The sequence below is a fragment of the Pipistrellus kuhlii genome, unplaced genomic scaffold (genome assembly GCF_014108245.1).
Source record: "Pipistrellus kuhlii isolate mPipKuh1 unplaced genomic scaffold, mPipKuh1.p scaffold_m20_p_34, whole genome shotgun sequence".
NCBI lineage: Eukaryota > Metazoa > Chordata > Mammalia > Chiroptera > Vespertilionidae > Pipistrellus > Pipistrellus kuhlii.
In genome coordinates this window covers 1821273-1835022 of record NW_023425534.1, presented here as the reverse complement: position 1 = coordinate 1835022, position 13750 = coordinate 1821273, and the positions used below count along the sequence as shown (strand labels likewise).

Sequence of the window (13750 nt, the reverse complement as noted above, 5' to 3'; positions counted from 1 at the left end):
CTGGGTGGCCCTGGGAACCCCTGCCCCGCAGAGCCTGAACCAGAGCCCTCCCCTCCCTCCCCTCCCTCCCCTCCTGCCGTCCTGACCGCGCTGGGCTCCCGGACTCTGCCTGCCACGGGGCATCCCCTGCCATGGCCTTGGCACTGTTCATCCCAGTATCTCACTTCCATCACCTGTGAGGCCGCAGTGACAAGCTCATTTTAAGGATGAAACGATGGGTGCAGTGGGGCGACCCCCAAGGGAAGGGCTGGGGTGAAGCCTGTGCTCCCTGTCCCGCCCTCTGGCCACCAGGTGGGCGTGTGCCCGCTGGGTGCCAGGCTGGGGTGGGGAGTGCCGAGCTGGGGCCCCATGGCTGGCAGCTGTGCTGGCCATTCTAGCTCCCGGTGATGGAGCCCAGCTCCCGGCCCCCGGCCTGGGAGCCCCATCCTGTGAGCGCCTTCCCTCTGCCGTCACGTGTGTCTTTTGCTCTGACCACCCTGTGTGTGCAGAGCTCTCTGGGCTGGCCCTGGCCTCCGGACTGGGCTGCTGCCCGAGGGACCCTGTGAGCTTCCCGGCCAGGCGGCCCGGGTGCCCTCGGAGTGCCCAGGGCGCTGCCCCAAGCTGGCACAGGCCGTCTGGTTAGTTTCGTTAAGTAACCGCGGGAAGGTCTGAGCCTGGGAGCCCTGCGCCCGCAGGGAGGGGTCAGGGCGGGAGGGGGGGAAGGGAGGGCCGGGGAGGGAGGGGTCAGGGAGGGAGGGGGGAAGGGAGGGGCTGGGGAGGGAGGGGTCAGGGAGGGAGGGGGGAAGGGAGGGGCTGGGGAGGGAGGGGTCAGGGAGGGAGGGGGGGAGGGGAGGGGCTGGGGAGGGAGGGGTCAGGGAGGGAGGGAGGGGGGGAAGGGAGGGCCGGGAGGGAGGGGTCAGGGAGGGAGGGGGGGAAGGGAGGGGCCGGGGAGGGAGGGGTCAGGGAGGGAGGGGGGAAGGGAGGGCCGGGGAGGGAGGGGTCAGGGAGGGAGGGGGGGAAGGGAGGGGCTGGGGAGGGAGGGGTCAGGGAGGGAGGGGGGGAAGGGAGGGCCGGGGAGGGGGGGGTCAGGGAGGGAGGGGGGGGAAGGGAGGGGCGGGGGGGGAGGGGTCAGGGAGGGAGGGGGGGAAGGGAGGGGCTGGGAGGGAGGGTCAGGGAGGGAGGGGGGAGGGGAGGGGCTGGGGAGGGAGGGGTCAGGGAGGGAGGGAGGGGGGGAAGGGAGGGCCGGGGAGGGAGGGGTCAGGGAGGGAGGGGGGAAGGGAGGGGCTGGGGAGGGAGGGGTCAGGGAGGGAGGGAGGAGGGGAAGGGAGGGCCGGGGAGGGAGGGGTCAGGGAGGGAGGGGGGAAGGGAGGGGCTGGGGAGGGAGGGGTCAGGGAGGGAGGGGTCAGGGAGGGAGGGAGGGGGGGAAGGGAGGGCCGGGGAGGGAGGGGTCAGGGAGGGAGGGGGGGAAGGGAGGGCCGGGGAGGGACCATTCTGGTTCTGTCACCTGCCAGCTGTGAAACAGATGCAGGCATGCCGAAACCGGTTTGGCTCAATGGATAGAGCGTCGGCTTAGGGACTGAAGGGACCCGGTTCCATTCCGGTCAAGGGCATGGACCTTGGTTGCGGGCACATCCCCAGTAGGGGGTGTGCAAGAGGCAGCTGATCGATGATTCTCTCTCATCAATGTTTCTAGCTCTCTATCTCTCTCCCTTCCTCTCTGTACAAAATCAATAAAATATATTTAAAAAAGAAAAAGAAAAAAAAAGAAACAGATGCAGGCAAGTGCAGAGACCCTCCGCGCCTCGGTTTCCCCATCCACACCGGGTGACAGTGCCAGGCCCAGTGCCCTCTGAGCGATAGAAGTTCACGTGTGCCACCTGCGGTGCCTGGCACAGAGGGGTGTGGGAAGGTGCACTGTTATCACGTGTTACCCTGAGGAGGGCCCGCCCAGCTCACGCCTGCCTCCTGCAGGGCCTGGGGCCTGGGGCTGAGCCTGGGCCGGGCGGGAGCTGGCGAGGGGCTGGCGGACTTAGTGCAGGGCCTGTGCCCCGGCCGCTCTGTCCCCATGGCCCGCCCCTCCCCCGGCCCCGGCCTGGGAGCCCCGCAGGCGGAGAGAGCGGCTGATTGCGGTCCTGAGTGGATCCATGGCGCCTGGCTGGAGGCCGGCGGGTGCCAGGGCACTGCCCGGCGGCCGGGGGCTGAGAGCGGCAGGAACGGGCAGGACAGGGAGTCCGAGGCCTCGTCTCCCTGGCGGAGCGGCCTCGCCCTCCCAGGCCGTGCTCCCGGGCAGGCCCAGGCCGGGGCTGGGAGGGGTGGGGCGGGTGGCTCCCCAGGTCTGGTCTGAGAAAGCGGGCCCCTGAGGAGAGGAGGCGGAGAGTGGGGGTGGGGGTGGGGCAGGTCACAGAAGCGTGAGGGAGAGGGCATGACGGGGGGGGGGGGGGGTGGCCCTCCTGGGGCCAGTGCCAGCCTGGAAGGTTCTGGAGGGCTCCGTCAGCAGCTGGTGCTGGCCCTGGGCTTCGGGGCTGGAGGCAGAGACGGGCTGCCCGGGGCAAAGGGTGCAGTCTTGCCCTCGGAGGTGTGTGCTGGGCGTGGGTGAGGTGTGCCCTCTCTGCCCAGGCTTCCTTCTAGAAGCCCTGCCGCCGCCTGTGGTCTCCTTGTCTGCTCGCTGGCCACTCGGTGGCCTTCCCGTTCGGGGCTGCCCCGCACGGGAGGCGGCGGGAGGCGGCGGGAGAGGCCCCTCCCGGTGACGTCAGCGGAGCCGAGCCGTTACATAAGCGCTGGGCATTGTCTGGGCGGAGGCGGCACTGCCCAGGCCTCTTGCTCCCTGCAGCGTGGGGAGGAGGGGGAGAGGAGGGGAGTGGAGGGGAGGGGAGGGGAGAGGAGGGGAGGGAAGGGGAGGAGGGGAGAGGAGGGGAGGAGAGGGGAGGGGAGAGGAGAGGAGGGGAGAGGAGGGGAGTGGAGGGGAGGGGAGGGGAGGGGAGGGGAGGGGAGGGGAGGGAAGGGGAGGAGGGGAGGAGAGGGGAGGGGAGAGGAGAGGAGGGGAGGGAAGGGGAGGAGGGGAGGAGGAGGAGGAGGGAGAGGGGAGAGGGGAGAGGAGAGGAGGGAGAGGAGGGGAGTGGGAGGGGAGGGGAGGGGAGGGGAGGGAGGGAAGGGTAGGAGGGGAGGAGAGGGGAGGGGAGGGGAGAGGAGGGGAGAGGAGGGGAGGGGAGGGGAGGGGAGGAGGGGGAGAGGAGGGAGGAGAGAGGGGAGGGGAGAGGAGAGGAGGGGAGGGAAGGGGAGGAGAGGAGGAGAGGGGAGGGGAGAGGAGAGGAGGAAAGGGGAGAGGAGGGGAGGAGAGGGGAGGGGAGAGGAGAGGAGGGGAGGGAAGGGGAGGAAGGGGAGAGGAGGGAGGAGAGGGGAGGGGAGAGGAGAGGAGGGGAGGGAAGGGGCGGAGAGAGGAGGGGAGAGAGAAGAGGAGGGAGGGAAGGGGAGGAGAGGGGAGGGGAGGGAAGGGGAGGAGAGGGGAGGGGAGAGGAGAGGAGGGGAGGGAAGGGGAGGAGAGGGGAGGGGAGGGAAGGGGAGGAGAGGGGAGGGAGGGAAGGGGAGGAGAGGGGAGGGGAGGGAGGGGAGGAAGGGGAGGAGAGGGGAGGGGAGGGAGGGGAGGGAAGGGGAGGAGAGGGGAGGGGAGGGGAGGAGGGGAGGGGAGGGAGGGGGGGTGGGTGGCGTGGACAGGCATCCGGTCCCCAGCCTGGCTCCCGGCCAGCCCGGCACTGCCCCCTGGGACCACTCTGAGGGTCCCCGTGGCCCCAGACAAGCTGCCCCTCCCCTGTCAGGGCTGAGGGACAGCCCCCTCTCTGGCCTCAGCCTCCTCGCACCCTCCCCGGTGGTCCCCGCGGTGCCCGGCCCTGTGCCCGCAGCCCAGGCCTAGGCCACCGCAGCTGTGCCTTCCCGTGCCCGGTGCTCAGCGGTGCCCTCGCTGCTGGTCACGCCCCGAGTGGCCCCAGACGGCGGGCACTCCGGCACGCTCAGGCCGCCTCTGTTTGCCCCGCAGGATGGGGGGCGGGGCATACAGGCAGGGCTGGGGAGGTCCCAGGTCCCTGGCCACCCTGGAGGAGGCCCAGAGCAGAGGGGCCCAGGCGGGGCAGTCCCCCCTCTCCCGGGGAGGCGTGGGGTGTGTGCGAACCAGGCCGTGGGCGTGGGTGTGGGTGGGCCACCCGCTGGGCCCAGTCACAGCGCCCGTGGCTGCTCCCAGCGGGTGGCAGCGGCAGCCCCGAGGCCAGGGTGGGGCCTTTCCCCTCTGCCTTGGGGACTGGGTGGGGGGGCGGGGGCGGGGGCGGGGAGGGGTGCAGGGGCGTCCCAGGCGGGCGTGGGGTGCCCCATGTGGAGGACAGGGGCTGGTGTGTCCTGGGGCACGCTGTGTCTGTGGTGTTCGGGTCTGACGTGGCCAGTCACCAGCATAGAAGGTTCCTGGGGGGGCCTTGTCCCATTGACGTGTTTCCCAGCGCCCCCTTTCCCAGGGAAAGCCTCTGGGGGGCCCTGGACCCACCTCCTCGGTCCTGGGGAGCAGTCCTCAGGCTGAGGCTCCTGGTGGTGCGCCCACGGGGGAGGCTCTCGCCCCCTGAACCGGCGCCTGGGGGCACCGAGGGACGGAGGGCACGCTGGCTTTGGCACATGGGCCCCCGGCTGGCATGGAGCGCTCACTCTGTCTGGCTTTGGCACATGGGCCCCTTTTCTGGGCTCTTGGGGGTTCTCTCTGGAAGCTTCCCTGGCCTGAGGGACAGGTGTGTCTGGTTTGGGTGGTTGGTGTGGCAGTGTTTTTGCTGTGTTCGCCCCCAAGGGGACCCTCCCTCTTCCCCCCGGTGACCGGGTTTGGTCCCCAGAAGCCCAGGGCTCACTGCCTGTGTGGGTGTGATGGGGCGTGTCCCTGTGTGGGTGTGTGTGCCTGTGTGTGTGTGTGTTGGGGGTGTCCCTATGGGGGTGTGTGTACCTGTGTGGGGATGTGTACCTGGGTGGATGGTGTCCCTGTGTGGATTTGGTACCTGTATGGGTGTGACGGGTGTGTGTACCTGTGTGGGTGTGATGGATTGTCCCTGTGGGTGTGTACCTGTGTGGGTGTGATGGATTGTCCCTGTGGGTGTGTGTACCTGTGTTGGGGGTGTCCCTGTGTGGGTGTGTGTGCCTGTGTGTGTGTATGTGTGTTGGGGGTGTCCCTGTGTGGGTGTGTGTACCTGTGTGGGGATGTGTACCTGGGTGGATGGTGTCCCTGTGTGGATTTGGTACCTGTATGGGTGTGACGGGTGTGTGTACCTGTGTGGGTGTGATGGATTGTCCCTGTGGGTGTGTGTACCTGTGTTGGGGGTGTCCCTATGGGGGTGTGTGTACCTGTGTGGGGATGTGTACCTGGGTGGATGGTGTCCCTGTGTGGATTTGGTACCTGTATGGGTGTGACGGGTGTGTGTACCTGTGTGGGTGTGATGGCTTGTCCCTGTGGGTGTGTGTACCTGTGTTGGGGGTGTCCCTGTGTGGGTGTGTGTCCCTGTGTGGGTGCATGTGGGGGAGAGGCAGTGTGGTCTTCGATTCCCATTAAGGGGCCCCAGAACCCTCCCCCAAACCCCAGGCACTTGCTGTTCAGCCCCCGGGTCCTGGTGATGCCCCTCCCCCAGCCTTCCAGCCTCACCTGGGCCGGGAGGGCGGAGAGGGCCGGCCGGGACGGCTGGGTGGGGGGGGGGCTGCGTCCTCCCGGGGCCTCAGCGTCAGCGAGGCCTCTCTGGTGGCTCCGGGCTCCGCGGTGTCCCCTGAGCGCCCTGCAGGGGCTGCGGGCCGGGCAGGGCGGGCGTGCTGAGGGGAGGAGAGGTACCCGGTGAGGGAGCCCGCCTCCTGGGGCTGGGCTTCCTCACCGGCCTGTGCCCAGGAGGGTGGCGGGCTGGGGGGACTGTCCGGCAGGGGTGAGGTGCGGCTGGGGGTCTGTCCGGCAGGGGTGAGGTGCGGCTGGGGGGTCTGTCGGCAGGGGGTGAGGTGCGGCTGGGGGGTCTGTCCGGCAGGGGGTGAGGTGCGGCTGGGGGTCTGTCCGGCAGGGGTGAGGTCGGCTGGGGGACTGTCCGGCAGGGGTGAGGTGCGGCTGGGGGACTGTCGGCAGGGGTGAGGTGTGGCTGGGGGGACTGTCTGGCAGGGGTGGGGTGCGGCTGGGGGGGACTGTCCGGCAGGGTGGGGTATGGCTGGCAGCCGTGCTGGGGTCTGTCCGGCAGGGGGTGGGGTGCGGCTGGCAGGCCGTGGCTGGGGGTCTGTCCGGCACGGGGTGGGGTGTGGCTGGCAGGCCGTGGCTGGGGGTCTGTCCGGCAGGGAATGGAGTGTGGCTGGCAGGCCGTGGCTGGGGGTCTGTCCGGCAGGGGGCGGGGTATGGCTGGCAGGCTGTGGCTGGGGGTCTGTCGGAGGGGTGGGGTGTGGCTGGGGGTCTGTCCGGCAGGGTGGGTGCGGCTGGCAGGCCGTGGCTGGGGGGTCTGTCCGGCAGGGGGCGGGGTATGGCTGGCAGGCCGTGGGCTGGGGGTCTGTCCGGCAGGGGGTGGGTGTGGCTGGCAGGCTGTGGCTGGGGGGTCTGTCCGGCAGGGGTGGGTGTGGCTGGGGGTCTGTCCGGCAGGGGTGGGGTGCGCTGGCAGGCCGTGCTGGGGGTCTGTCCGGCAGGGGGCGGGGTTTGCTGGCAGGCTGTGGCTGGGGGGTCTGTCCGGCAGGGGTGGGGTGTGGCTGGCAGGCCGTGGCTGGGGGTCTGTCCGGCAGGGGGGCGGGGTGTGGCTGGCAGGCCGTGGCTGGGTGTCTGTCCGGCAGGTGTGGGGTTGTGGCTGGGGGTCTGTCCGGCAGGGGGTGGGGTGTGGCTGGGGGTCTGTCCGGCCGGCGGTGGGGTTGCGGCTGGCAGGCTGTGGCTGGGGGGTCTGTCCGGCAGGGTGGGGGTGTGGGCTGCAAGGCCGTGGCTGGGGGTCTGTCCGGCAGGGGGGGGGGTGTGGCTGGCAGGCCGTGGCTGGGGGTCTGTCCGGCAGGTGTGGGGTGTGGCTGGGGGTCTGTCCGGCAGGGGGTGAGGTGTGGCTGGGGGTCTGTCCGGCAGGGGTGGGGTGCGGCTGGCAGGCCGTGGCTGGGGGTCTGTCCGGCAGGGGGTGGGGTGCGGCTGGCAGGCCGTGGCTGGGGGTCTGTCCGGCAGGGGGTGGGGTGTGGCTGGGGGTCTGTCCGGCAGGGGGTGGGGTGTGGCTGGGGGTCTGTCCGGCAGGGGGTGGGGTGTGCGGCTGGGGTGTCTGTGGCTGGGGGGGGTCTGTGCTGGCAGTGGGTGGGGTGTGGGTGGGGGTCTGTCCGGCAGGGGCGGGGTGTGGCTGGCAGGCCGTGGCTGGGGAGTGCTGACAGTGGGCCTCCCTCGGGGAGTGCGGGTAACCCTCCTGTTCCCCCAGAAGACGACGACGGAGGCCTGGAGGGCTTTGAGGACTTCTTCCCGGAGGAGCCGCTGAGCCTGCCCAAGAAGAAGCACAAGAAGCCCAAGGAGAGCAGGTCCAAGGGGAAGCGGAAGAAGAAGGAGGTGCGTGGGGCTGGGCCTGGCGGCCTTGGGACACCCCGGGCCCGCGGGCGGAGACAGGGCCCGGCCTGCAGGGGGGGACCGGGCCGGGCCTGCAGGGGGAGATCGGGCCTGGGGGCGGGTACCGAGCCTGCGGGGGAGACGGGGTCTGCAGGGGGAGACCGGGCCTGCGGGGGGGACCGGGCCTGCAGGGGGAGCCCAGGCGGCTGCGGGGGAGACGGGCCGGCCTGCAGGGGAGAGCGGAAGTGTCACCCTGAGTGGATGTGCAGGGCCGTCCTGGGGAGATGGGCCAGGGGCCAGGGCCGGACACGCTGACAGCCGGCGGGTCTCAGCAGTGCCGCTGAGTGACAGCACCCTCATCTCCGAGCCGCCACACCCACTCCCTGTCTGTACGGGGTGACACCACCACTCCCCTCGGGCGCCCCGAGGGCCGGGAGGGTGCTCCGAAGAGGCAGGCGCCCACGGGCGGGATGGGAGCCGTTGTGCCCTCCCTGCAGCCCCGCTCCTGAGCGTCTCTCAGCGGCTGCTTCACAGGCCTGGGCAGCCGCTGGGTCAGCACAGAGGCCACCGGGGGGTCCCCGGCCTCAGGCTGGGTCTCCCCAATTCCCAAACGCAAACACCGGACCACGAGGGGGCCACGGCCTGGGGGCACCCCCTTCCTCCTCTCCCGCCCCAGTGGGACCCTCCCCATGTGGGCAGTGTCTGGACATGGTGGACTGGGTGGAGGGATGCGGGGTTGGGGGGCTGGTGCTTGCCTCCCCATGCCCAGCGCCCCCTTACTCAGGCCTCCCTCTTCTTCTGGACCCACACAAGCATGCGTCTGTCTCTGCTTTGTCTGTCTGTGTCTTCAGTCCGTCTCTGCTGGGCCTCTCAGCTTCCATCTCCTGCTCTCTCCTGTCTCCCTCCCTCTTCTTCCTTCTTCCCTCTCTCCCCCCTTCCCTCCCCTCCCTCTCCCTGTCCCTTTCTTCTCCCCTCTCCCCCTCTCCCCCTCTCCTCTCTCCCATCCTCTCCACTCTCCCTCTCCTCTCCCTCACACTCGCTCCTTCCTCCCTCTATGGAGATGCAGGTCAGGCTCTCCAAAGGGGTGCGGGGGGGGGGGGGCTGGGTCTGCTGATGACTGGACTGGCCCCCCCTGGCTGGTGCTGCCCCCTCCCCTGCATTCCCGAGCGCCTGGCTTGGCCAGTGGGCCCCCCATAGGGGGCGTAGGGGGCCTGGACCATGCTGTGTTCAGAGGTCAGGATCCTGTCCGCCACCCCCCACCCCCCTGAAATCTGGGTCCTCGGGGCGTGGGGAAGGGAGGTGCAACCTTTGCTCCCCTCCACCTCCGACCAGGTGGCCCCACGACAGGCGGGCGGCGGTGGAGGAGGAGGGGTGGGGGCGGCGGTCTGGCTTCCTGTGTGTGTGCAGGGGGGAGGGGAGGGGGGAGAGAGGCGGCGGCGAGTCCGGATCTGATTTGCATAAAGGAGCCGGACTGGGGCCGGAGCTCATGCAGATGAAGCTCCTTGTCAGACCCGGCGCAGGAGGGAGAGATGATTTCCACCTGTACTGCGGCGTTGCCATGGCAACCAATTATTCAGTGCTAAATTATAACTGTTTATAACGGTCGTGAATGGGGATGCTCACATCTGATTCCTTTTCCCTCTCCGTCTTGAAGGACCCGGACTGAGAATGACCAGCTCTCCCGGTCCTTCCTTTCGGGTTTAAACGCCTTGTTTTCGGGGGTGTGCCGTGTGCTGAGCGCTGGGCGGGGAGTGGGGGGCAGGCAGACGGGAGGCCTGGATCCAGAAACATCTGCAGAGCTGCGGGGAGGAAGGGACTGCTCACTCGGGGTCCCTGGGCCTGCTCTGGGGGCACGCCCCGTCCGCTGTGAGCCTGGGGCTCAGGGCAGAGACCCCCCCCCCGCCTGCCCCCCTGCTGCTGGCACCCTCGCCCTGGGCATAGCGGCTAAGGCAGCTTTGCAGTGGCTTCGGTGGGGACTCCACACGCCCACAGTCAAGCCCGAGGCTGCCACAGCCCACGGGTCACCTCAAGGTCACAGCCCCTGCCCCGCCCCGACTGAGAGCCTGTCGCTCAGGCCAGGCTGGTCAGGGCTCTGTCGCTCCTCCCTCCACGCTGCGGCTGCTCCCCTGACCTTGGCCTGACCTGCAGCTCCCCTTCCTTCAGTGTCCGGATTCAGAACCGATCCGGGTTCTCCAGCATCCGCCCCCCCCCCCCGCCACTGCCCTTCCCTCGCCCCCTCTGCCAGGACAGGGTCTGGGAAGGAAAGGAGGCTCAGCTCTCGAGGGTCCCGGCTGGCTGCGCAGATGCCAGGCTCCAAGGCCTCTCCCGCCCGCCCTCCCCCTCCCCCAGCCCCAGCCCGGTGGCTGAATGAGAGCCGTACAGGTGGGGTGGCGGGCGGTGCGGCTCTGCTGGTTGGGGGAGAAGGCGGGCGCAGAGAGGCGAGGGCACAGGCAGGGGTGCGGGCGACGCAGAGGTCCTGGCAGACCTGCAGCTCATCCCCCGGGGGTCTGCCAGGCCTGCTGCCCCTCCTCTCCCTCCCCCTCCATCCCTTTGCCGTTCCTCCTCTCCCCCTCCCTCCCCTCCATCCCTTCTGCCCTTCCTCCTTCCCTCCCCTCCCTCCCTCCCTTCCTACTTTCCTCCTTCCTTCCGCCCTCCGTCATTCTTGTCCTCTCTCTCTCTCTCTCTCTCTCTCTCTCTCTCTCTCTCTCTCTGTCTCTCTGTCTCTCTGTCTCTCTCGGCTCTGCAGGAGCTGTGCTGGCCGCTCCTTGCCTCTCCTGCGCTCGGGGCCTCCGGCTAGGGCAGTGCCTGCTTCCCAGGGATGCTCAGGGCCACGCCCCCTTCGGGTGGCCACGCAGCCCCTCAGCACCACGCCACATGCACTGTGGTTGTGCCCAGGTTGGCGTGCCCTCCCGTGTGCCATCCTGGCCGCATCATTGGCTCCTGAGCAGAGTTGGGTGGTCGAGGGGGCTCTCCTGTTTCAGAGCGTTTCAGGCCTTCTCTTCCTCGGTGACCTTTGCTCTCCTGGCCACTCGGTGGCATCCCGTTGCCATGAGGGAGCTGAGGTCAGGGGCTGCAGGCGGGCAGGGCTCAGCGCCCCAGGCCCTCCGCGGGCCCTCCCGGTTCTCCCCTGGTCTGCACTGTGGGGTTTGTCCCAGGGCAGCTGAGGGCCATGGAGTCCCGCCTCTGCCGACCAGGCCGCTGTCCACGGTGCTGAAGCGTGTGGCCTCCTCCTCCCGCCCTTAGCTTGGCTGGGGTGGAGCCTCTCTCTCAGGTCTCTCCAAGGGGGACCTCTCCGAGCTGGCTGAGCCCTGCACCCTAGGGAGAAATGGGTGCCCCTGTCTGGTCTCCCTCCTCCCCAAAGGACTGGGGCCCAGCTGGCCATGGTGGCCACCAGGCCTGCCCGGCGGGCTCCGCACAGGACCTCGCTGTCCCAGGGTCCCGCAGGGTCAGTGTTCCGGGACACAGGAGGGTGGAGGCCGCCAGCCGGCACACTGACCGTTCTGAGGGCACCGAGGGCTGGGAGCGGGGAGCAGGAGACGAGCTGGGCGCCCGGGGAGCGGAAAGTGTGGGAGCCGGTGGCGGCTCCTTTCCCGGCCGAACTTCAGGGAGAGCTGCTCCTGGGAAAAGACTCCAGCTCCTCAGTGTGGTCCCAATCGGCAGACCCTGGGCTGGGCCTCCCAGGATTCCCCAGGAGACCTCCCCTCTCCTTGGCACCCTCCTCTCCTCCCTCCTCCCTCCTCCCTCCTCCCTCCTCCCTCCTCCCTCCCTCCCCCTCCCTCCTCACCTTCTCTTAGGCCTCTCCCCCATCGGTGTTTGGAGCTCATGTCTGGCTCTCCGTCAATCCCACGCCTCCTTTGCTCACCGTGTCCACAGTGAACAGCCAGCAGGAGGGTGACAGGCTGGTCTCCGAGCAGCAGCCCAGCCTCTCCCCTGCCCCCGCCCCCGCAGGCCCAGCTGGGGGGCGGAGGGCTTTGCCCCGGCCTCACGGCCTCTCGCCTTGCAGGGGAGCCATGACGAGCTGTCGGAAAACGAGGAGGATCTGGAGAAGTCGGAGAGTGAGGGGAGCGACTACTCCCCGAACAAGAAGAAGAAGAAGAAGCTCAAGGACAAGAAGGAGAAGAAAGCCAAACGGAAGAGGAAGGGGGACGATGAGGAGGCCAACGAGGAGGGGTGCCTGAAGGTAACCCCCGCGGCTGGCGGGGACCGGCTCCCCGAAAAGGCTGGAAACCAGGCCTGTTCCATGCACCTGTGCTGACTCGCCCCCTCCTGAGGCGGTGCTGTCATCCCCATGTCACAGACGGGGAAACTGAGGTAGAGAGAGGGGAGGTAGCTTGTCCACCTCTCACTGCCAATATGTGGCAGAGCCAGGATCAGAGCGGTGACTGACTGGCTCCAGAGTCTAAGCTCCTGGCCAGCAACCCCCCGGCCCCCCCAACCCGAATAGATGGCTCCAGAGTGACCCCATTATTCCAGCGTGGGCACACATGGTCTCACCCCAAGCCCCACGCTAACCCTGCACCCCTCATGCACTCTGTCCGAGCAGGTCCCCATCAGGGCTGGGGTGGCAGTGGCGGTGTTCTCAGCGCTGGCTGAGTCCCGCTTCTGGTGGCTGCAGGCACCACCCCTCCTCCCGCCGGCCCGACCTCCTGGCGGGACCCTGGGGTGGGGGTGCGGGGTAGGACCCCCTGAGTGCGTCTCTGGCCGTGTCTGCAGGAGCCCAAGTCCTCCGGGCAGCTCATGGCCGAGTGGGGCCTGGACGACGTGGATTACCTGTTCTCGGAGGCCGACTACCACACGCTGACCAACTACAAGGCCTTCAGCCAGTTCCTCAGGTGGGGGGGGGGGGCGGAGCCCGGCTCTGGGCGGGGCCCCTCCATTTTGGCAGATGGAGAGGGAGACCCTGCCTCCTTCGCTGACCCTGCACCTGGGGGGGGGGGTGGTGGTGGCCCCAGTCCGTCCCGGGGCCTGTGCCCTCCTGCCCTGCTCTGCTCTGGAGGCCCCTCTCCAGCCTCAGGCCCCGCAGGTTCTAGAAACCCAGCCAACTAGGAGATTGTCAGCCGCACCAATAGGGGCTCGAGCGTTTTTGGGGGCACTGCTGTCTCAGGCTTTGTCTTCTTCCTGCCCCCCTTTCTGCCCCATTTCCCGGCCTGGAGCCTGGGTCTGGTGCTGCCTGTCCCAGGTGTGGGAGATGGGGGTCCTGCCGGGTCATGGGGGTCCCCCCTCCACGGCCCTGCCCTCACCTCCCTGTCCCCCCTCCCTCCAGGCCTCTCATTGCCAAGAAGAACCCAAAGATCCCCATGTCCAAGATGATGACCGTCCTGGGCGCCAAGTGGCGGGAGTTCAGCGCCAACAACCCCTTCAAGGGCAGCTCGGCGGCGGCGGCCGCGGCGGCAGTGGCCGCGGCCGTGGAGACGGTCACCATCGCCCCCCCGCTGGCCGTCAGCCCCCAGCAGGCGCCCCAGCCCGTGCCCATCCGCAAGGCCAAGACCAAAGAGGGCAAGGGTAAGGCGGCGGGCGGGCGGTGGCACCCAGCCTGCGGGCAGGAGCCCTTCCTTCCAGGCCGGTCTCTGTCAAGGACCCAGGGCCTTGGTTGACCTTGACCCACATGGCCCTTCTCGGCTGCATTGCAGGGGCACTGGAGCTCCTTGGGGGCTGGGGAGAAGTGGGGGGCAGTGCTCAGAGCTTGGAGAGTTTTGTCCTGGCCCCTCTGGTTTGGGGGTGAGGAAGGGTGGGGGGGCCCAGGCGGCTGAGAGTCGGGGTCTCACGTGTGAGGCTGGGCTGTGCCCAGGGAGGAGGGGCCAAGGTGACCCCTCTTGCCCAAGCACCGGGTGGTCGGGGTCGGCTCCCGGAGCCCTGGAGGGAGGTCCAGGTACAAGTGGGCTCAGTGGGGTGTGCGGTGGGGGTGCTAGGGGCAGCAGAGGCTTTCTGCCACTTGACTCCCCGGGGACCTCCCTGGGTGGGGTGTCTGGCCCGTGGCAGGTGGGCACGCTGGTCTCTCCGGGCTCCAGTGGTGGGGCCACGGCAGCTCAGCCCTCCGATGCCCTCACTGGGCTCTGAGGGGACTCAGGGGGCTCCTTGTTTCAACCCCCAGGAGCTATGCCTTCTGGGACGATGGGCCCTTGGCCAGTCCCTGCAGGGCTGGTGGCAGTGACATGGGTGGAGCCGGCTCCTGCTGGCCCCTCGCTGGCCTCTGCCTGCCCACGGCCCTGCTTGCTCATCTCCTCTCAGGCTGCAGCGCTGAGC

At 69.3% G+C, this 13750-nt stretch overlaps 1 protein-coding gene across 1 annotated transcript in view; it reads left to right on the top strand.

The window, feature by feature from the left end:
- Positions 1-13750, top strand: part of CHD5 (chromodomain helicase DNA binding protein 5) — a 47624-nt gene that overhangs the window by 4431 nt on the left and 29443 nt on the right. The window contains exons 2-5 of the mRNA XM_036460875.2: positions 7386-7510; positions 11511-11687; positions 12221-12339; positions 12771-13009. Coding sequence (XP_036316768.1) covers positions 7386-7510; positions 11511-11687; positions 12221-12339; positions 12771-13009 — 660 coding nt within the window. The remainder of the gene's footprint in view (positions 1-7385; positions 7511-11510; positions 11688-12220; positions 12340-12770; positions 13010-13750) is intronic.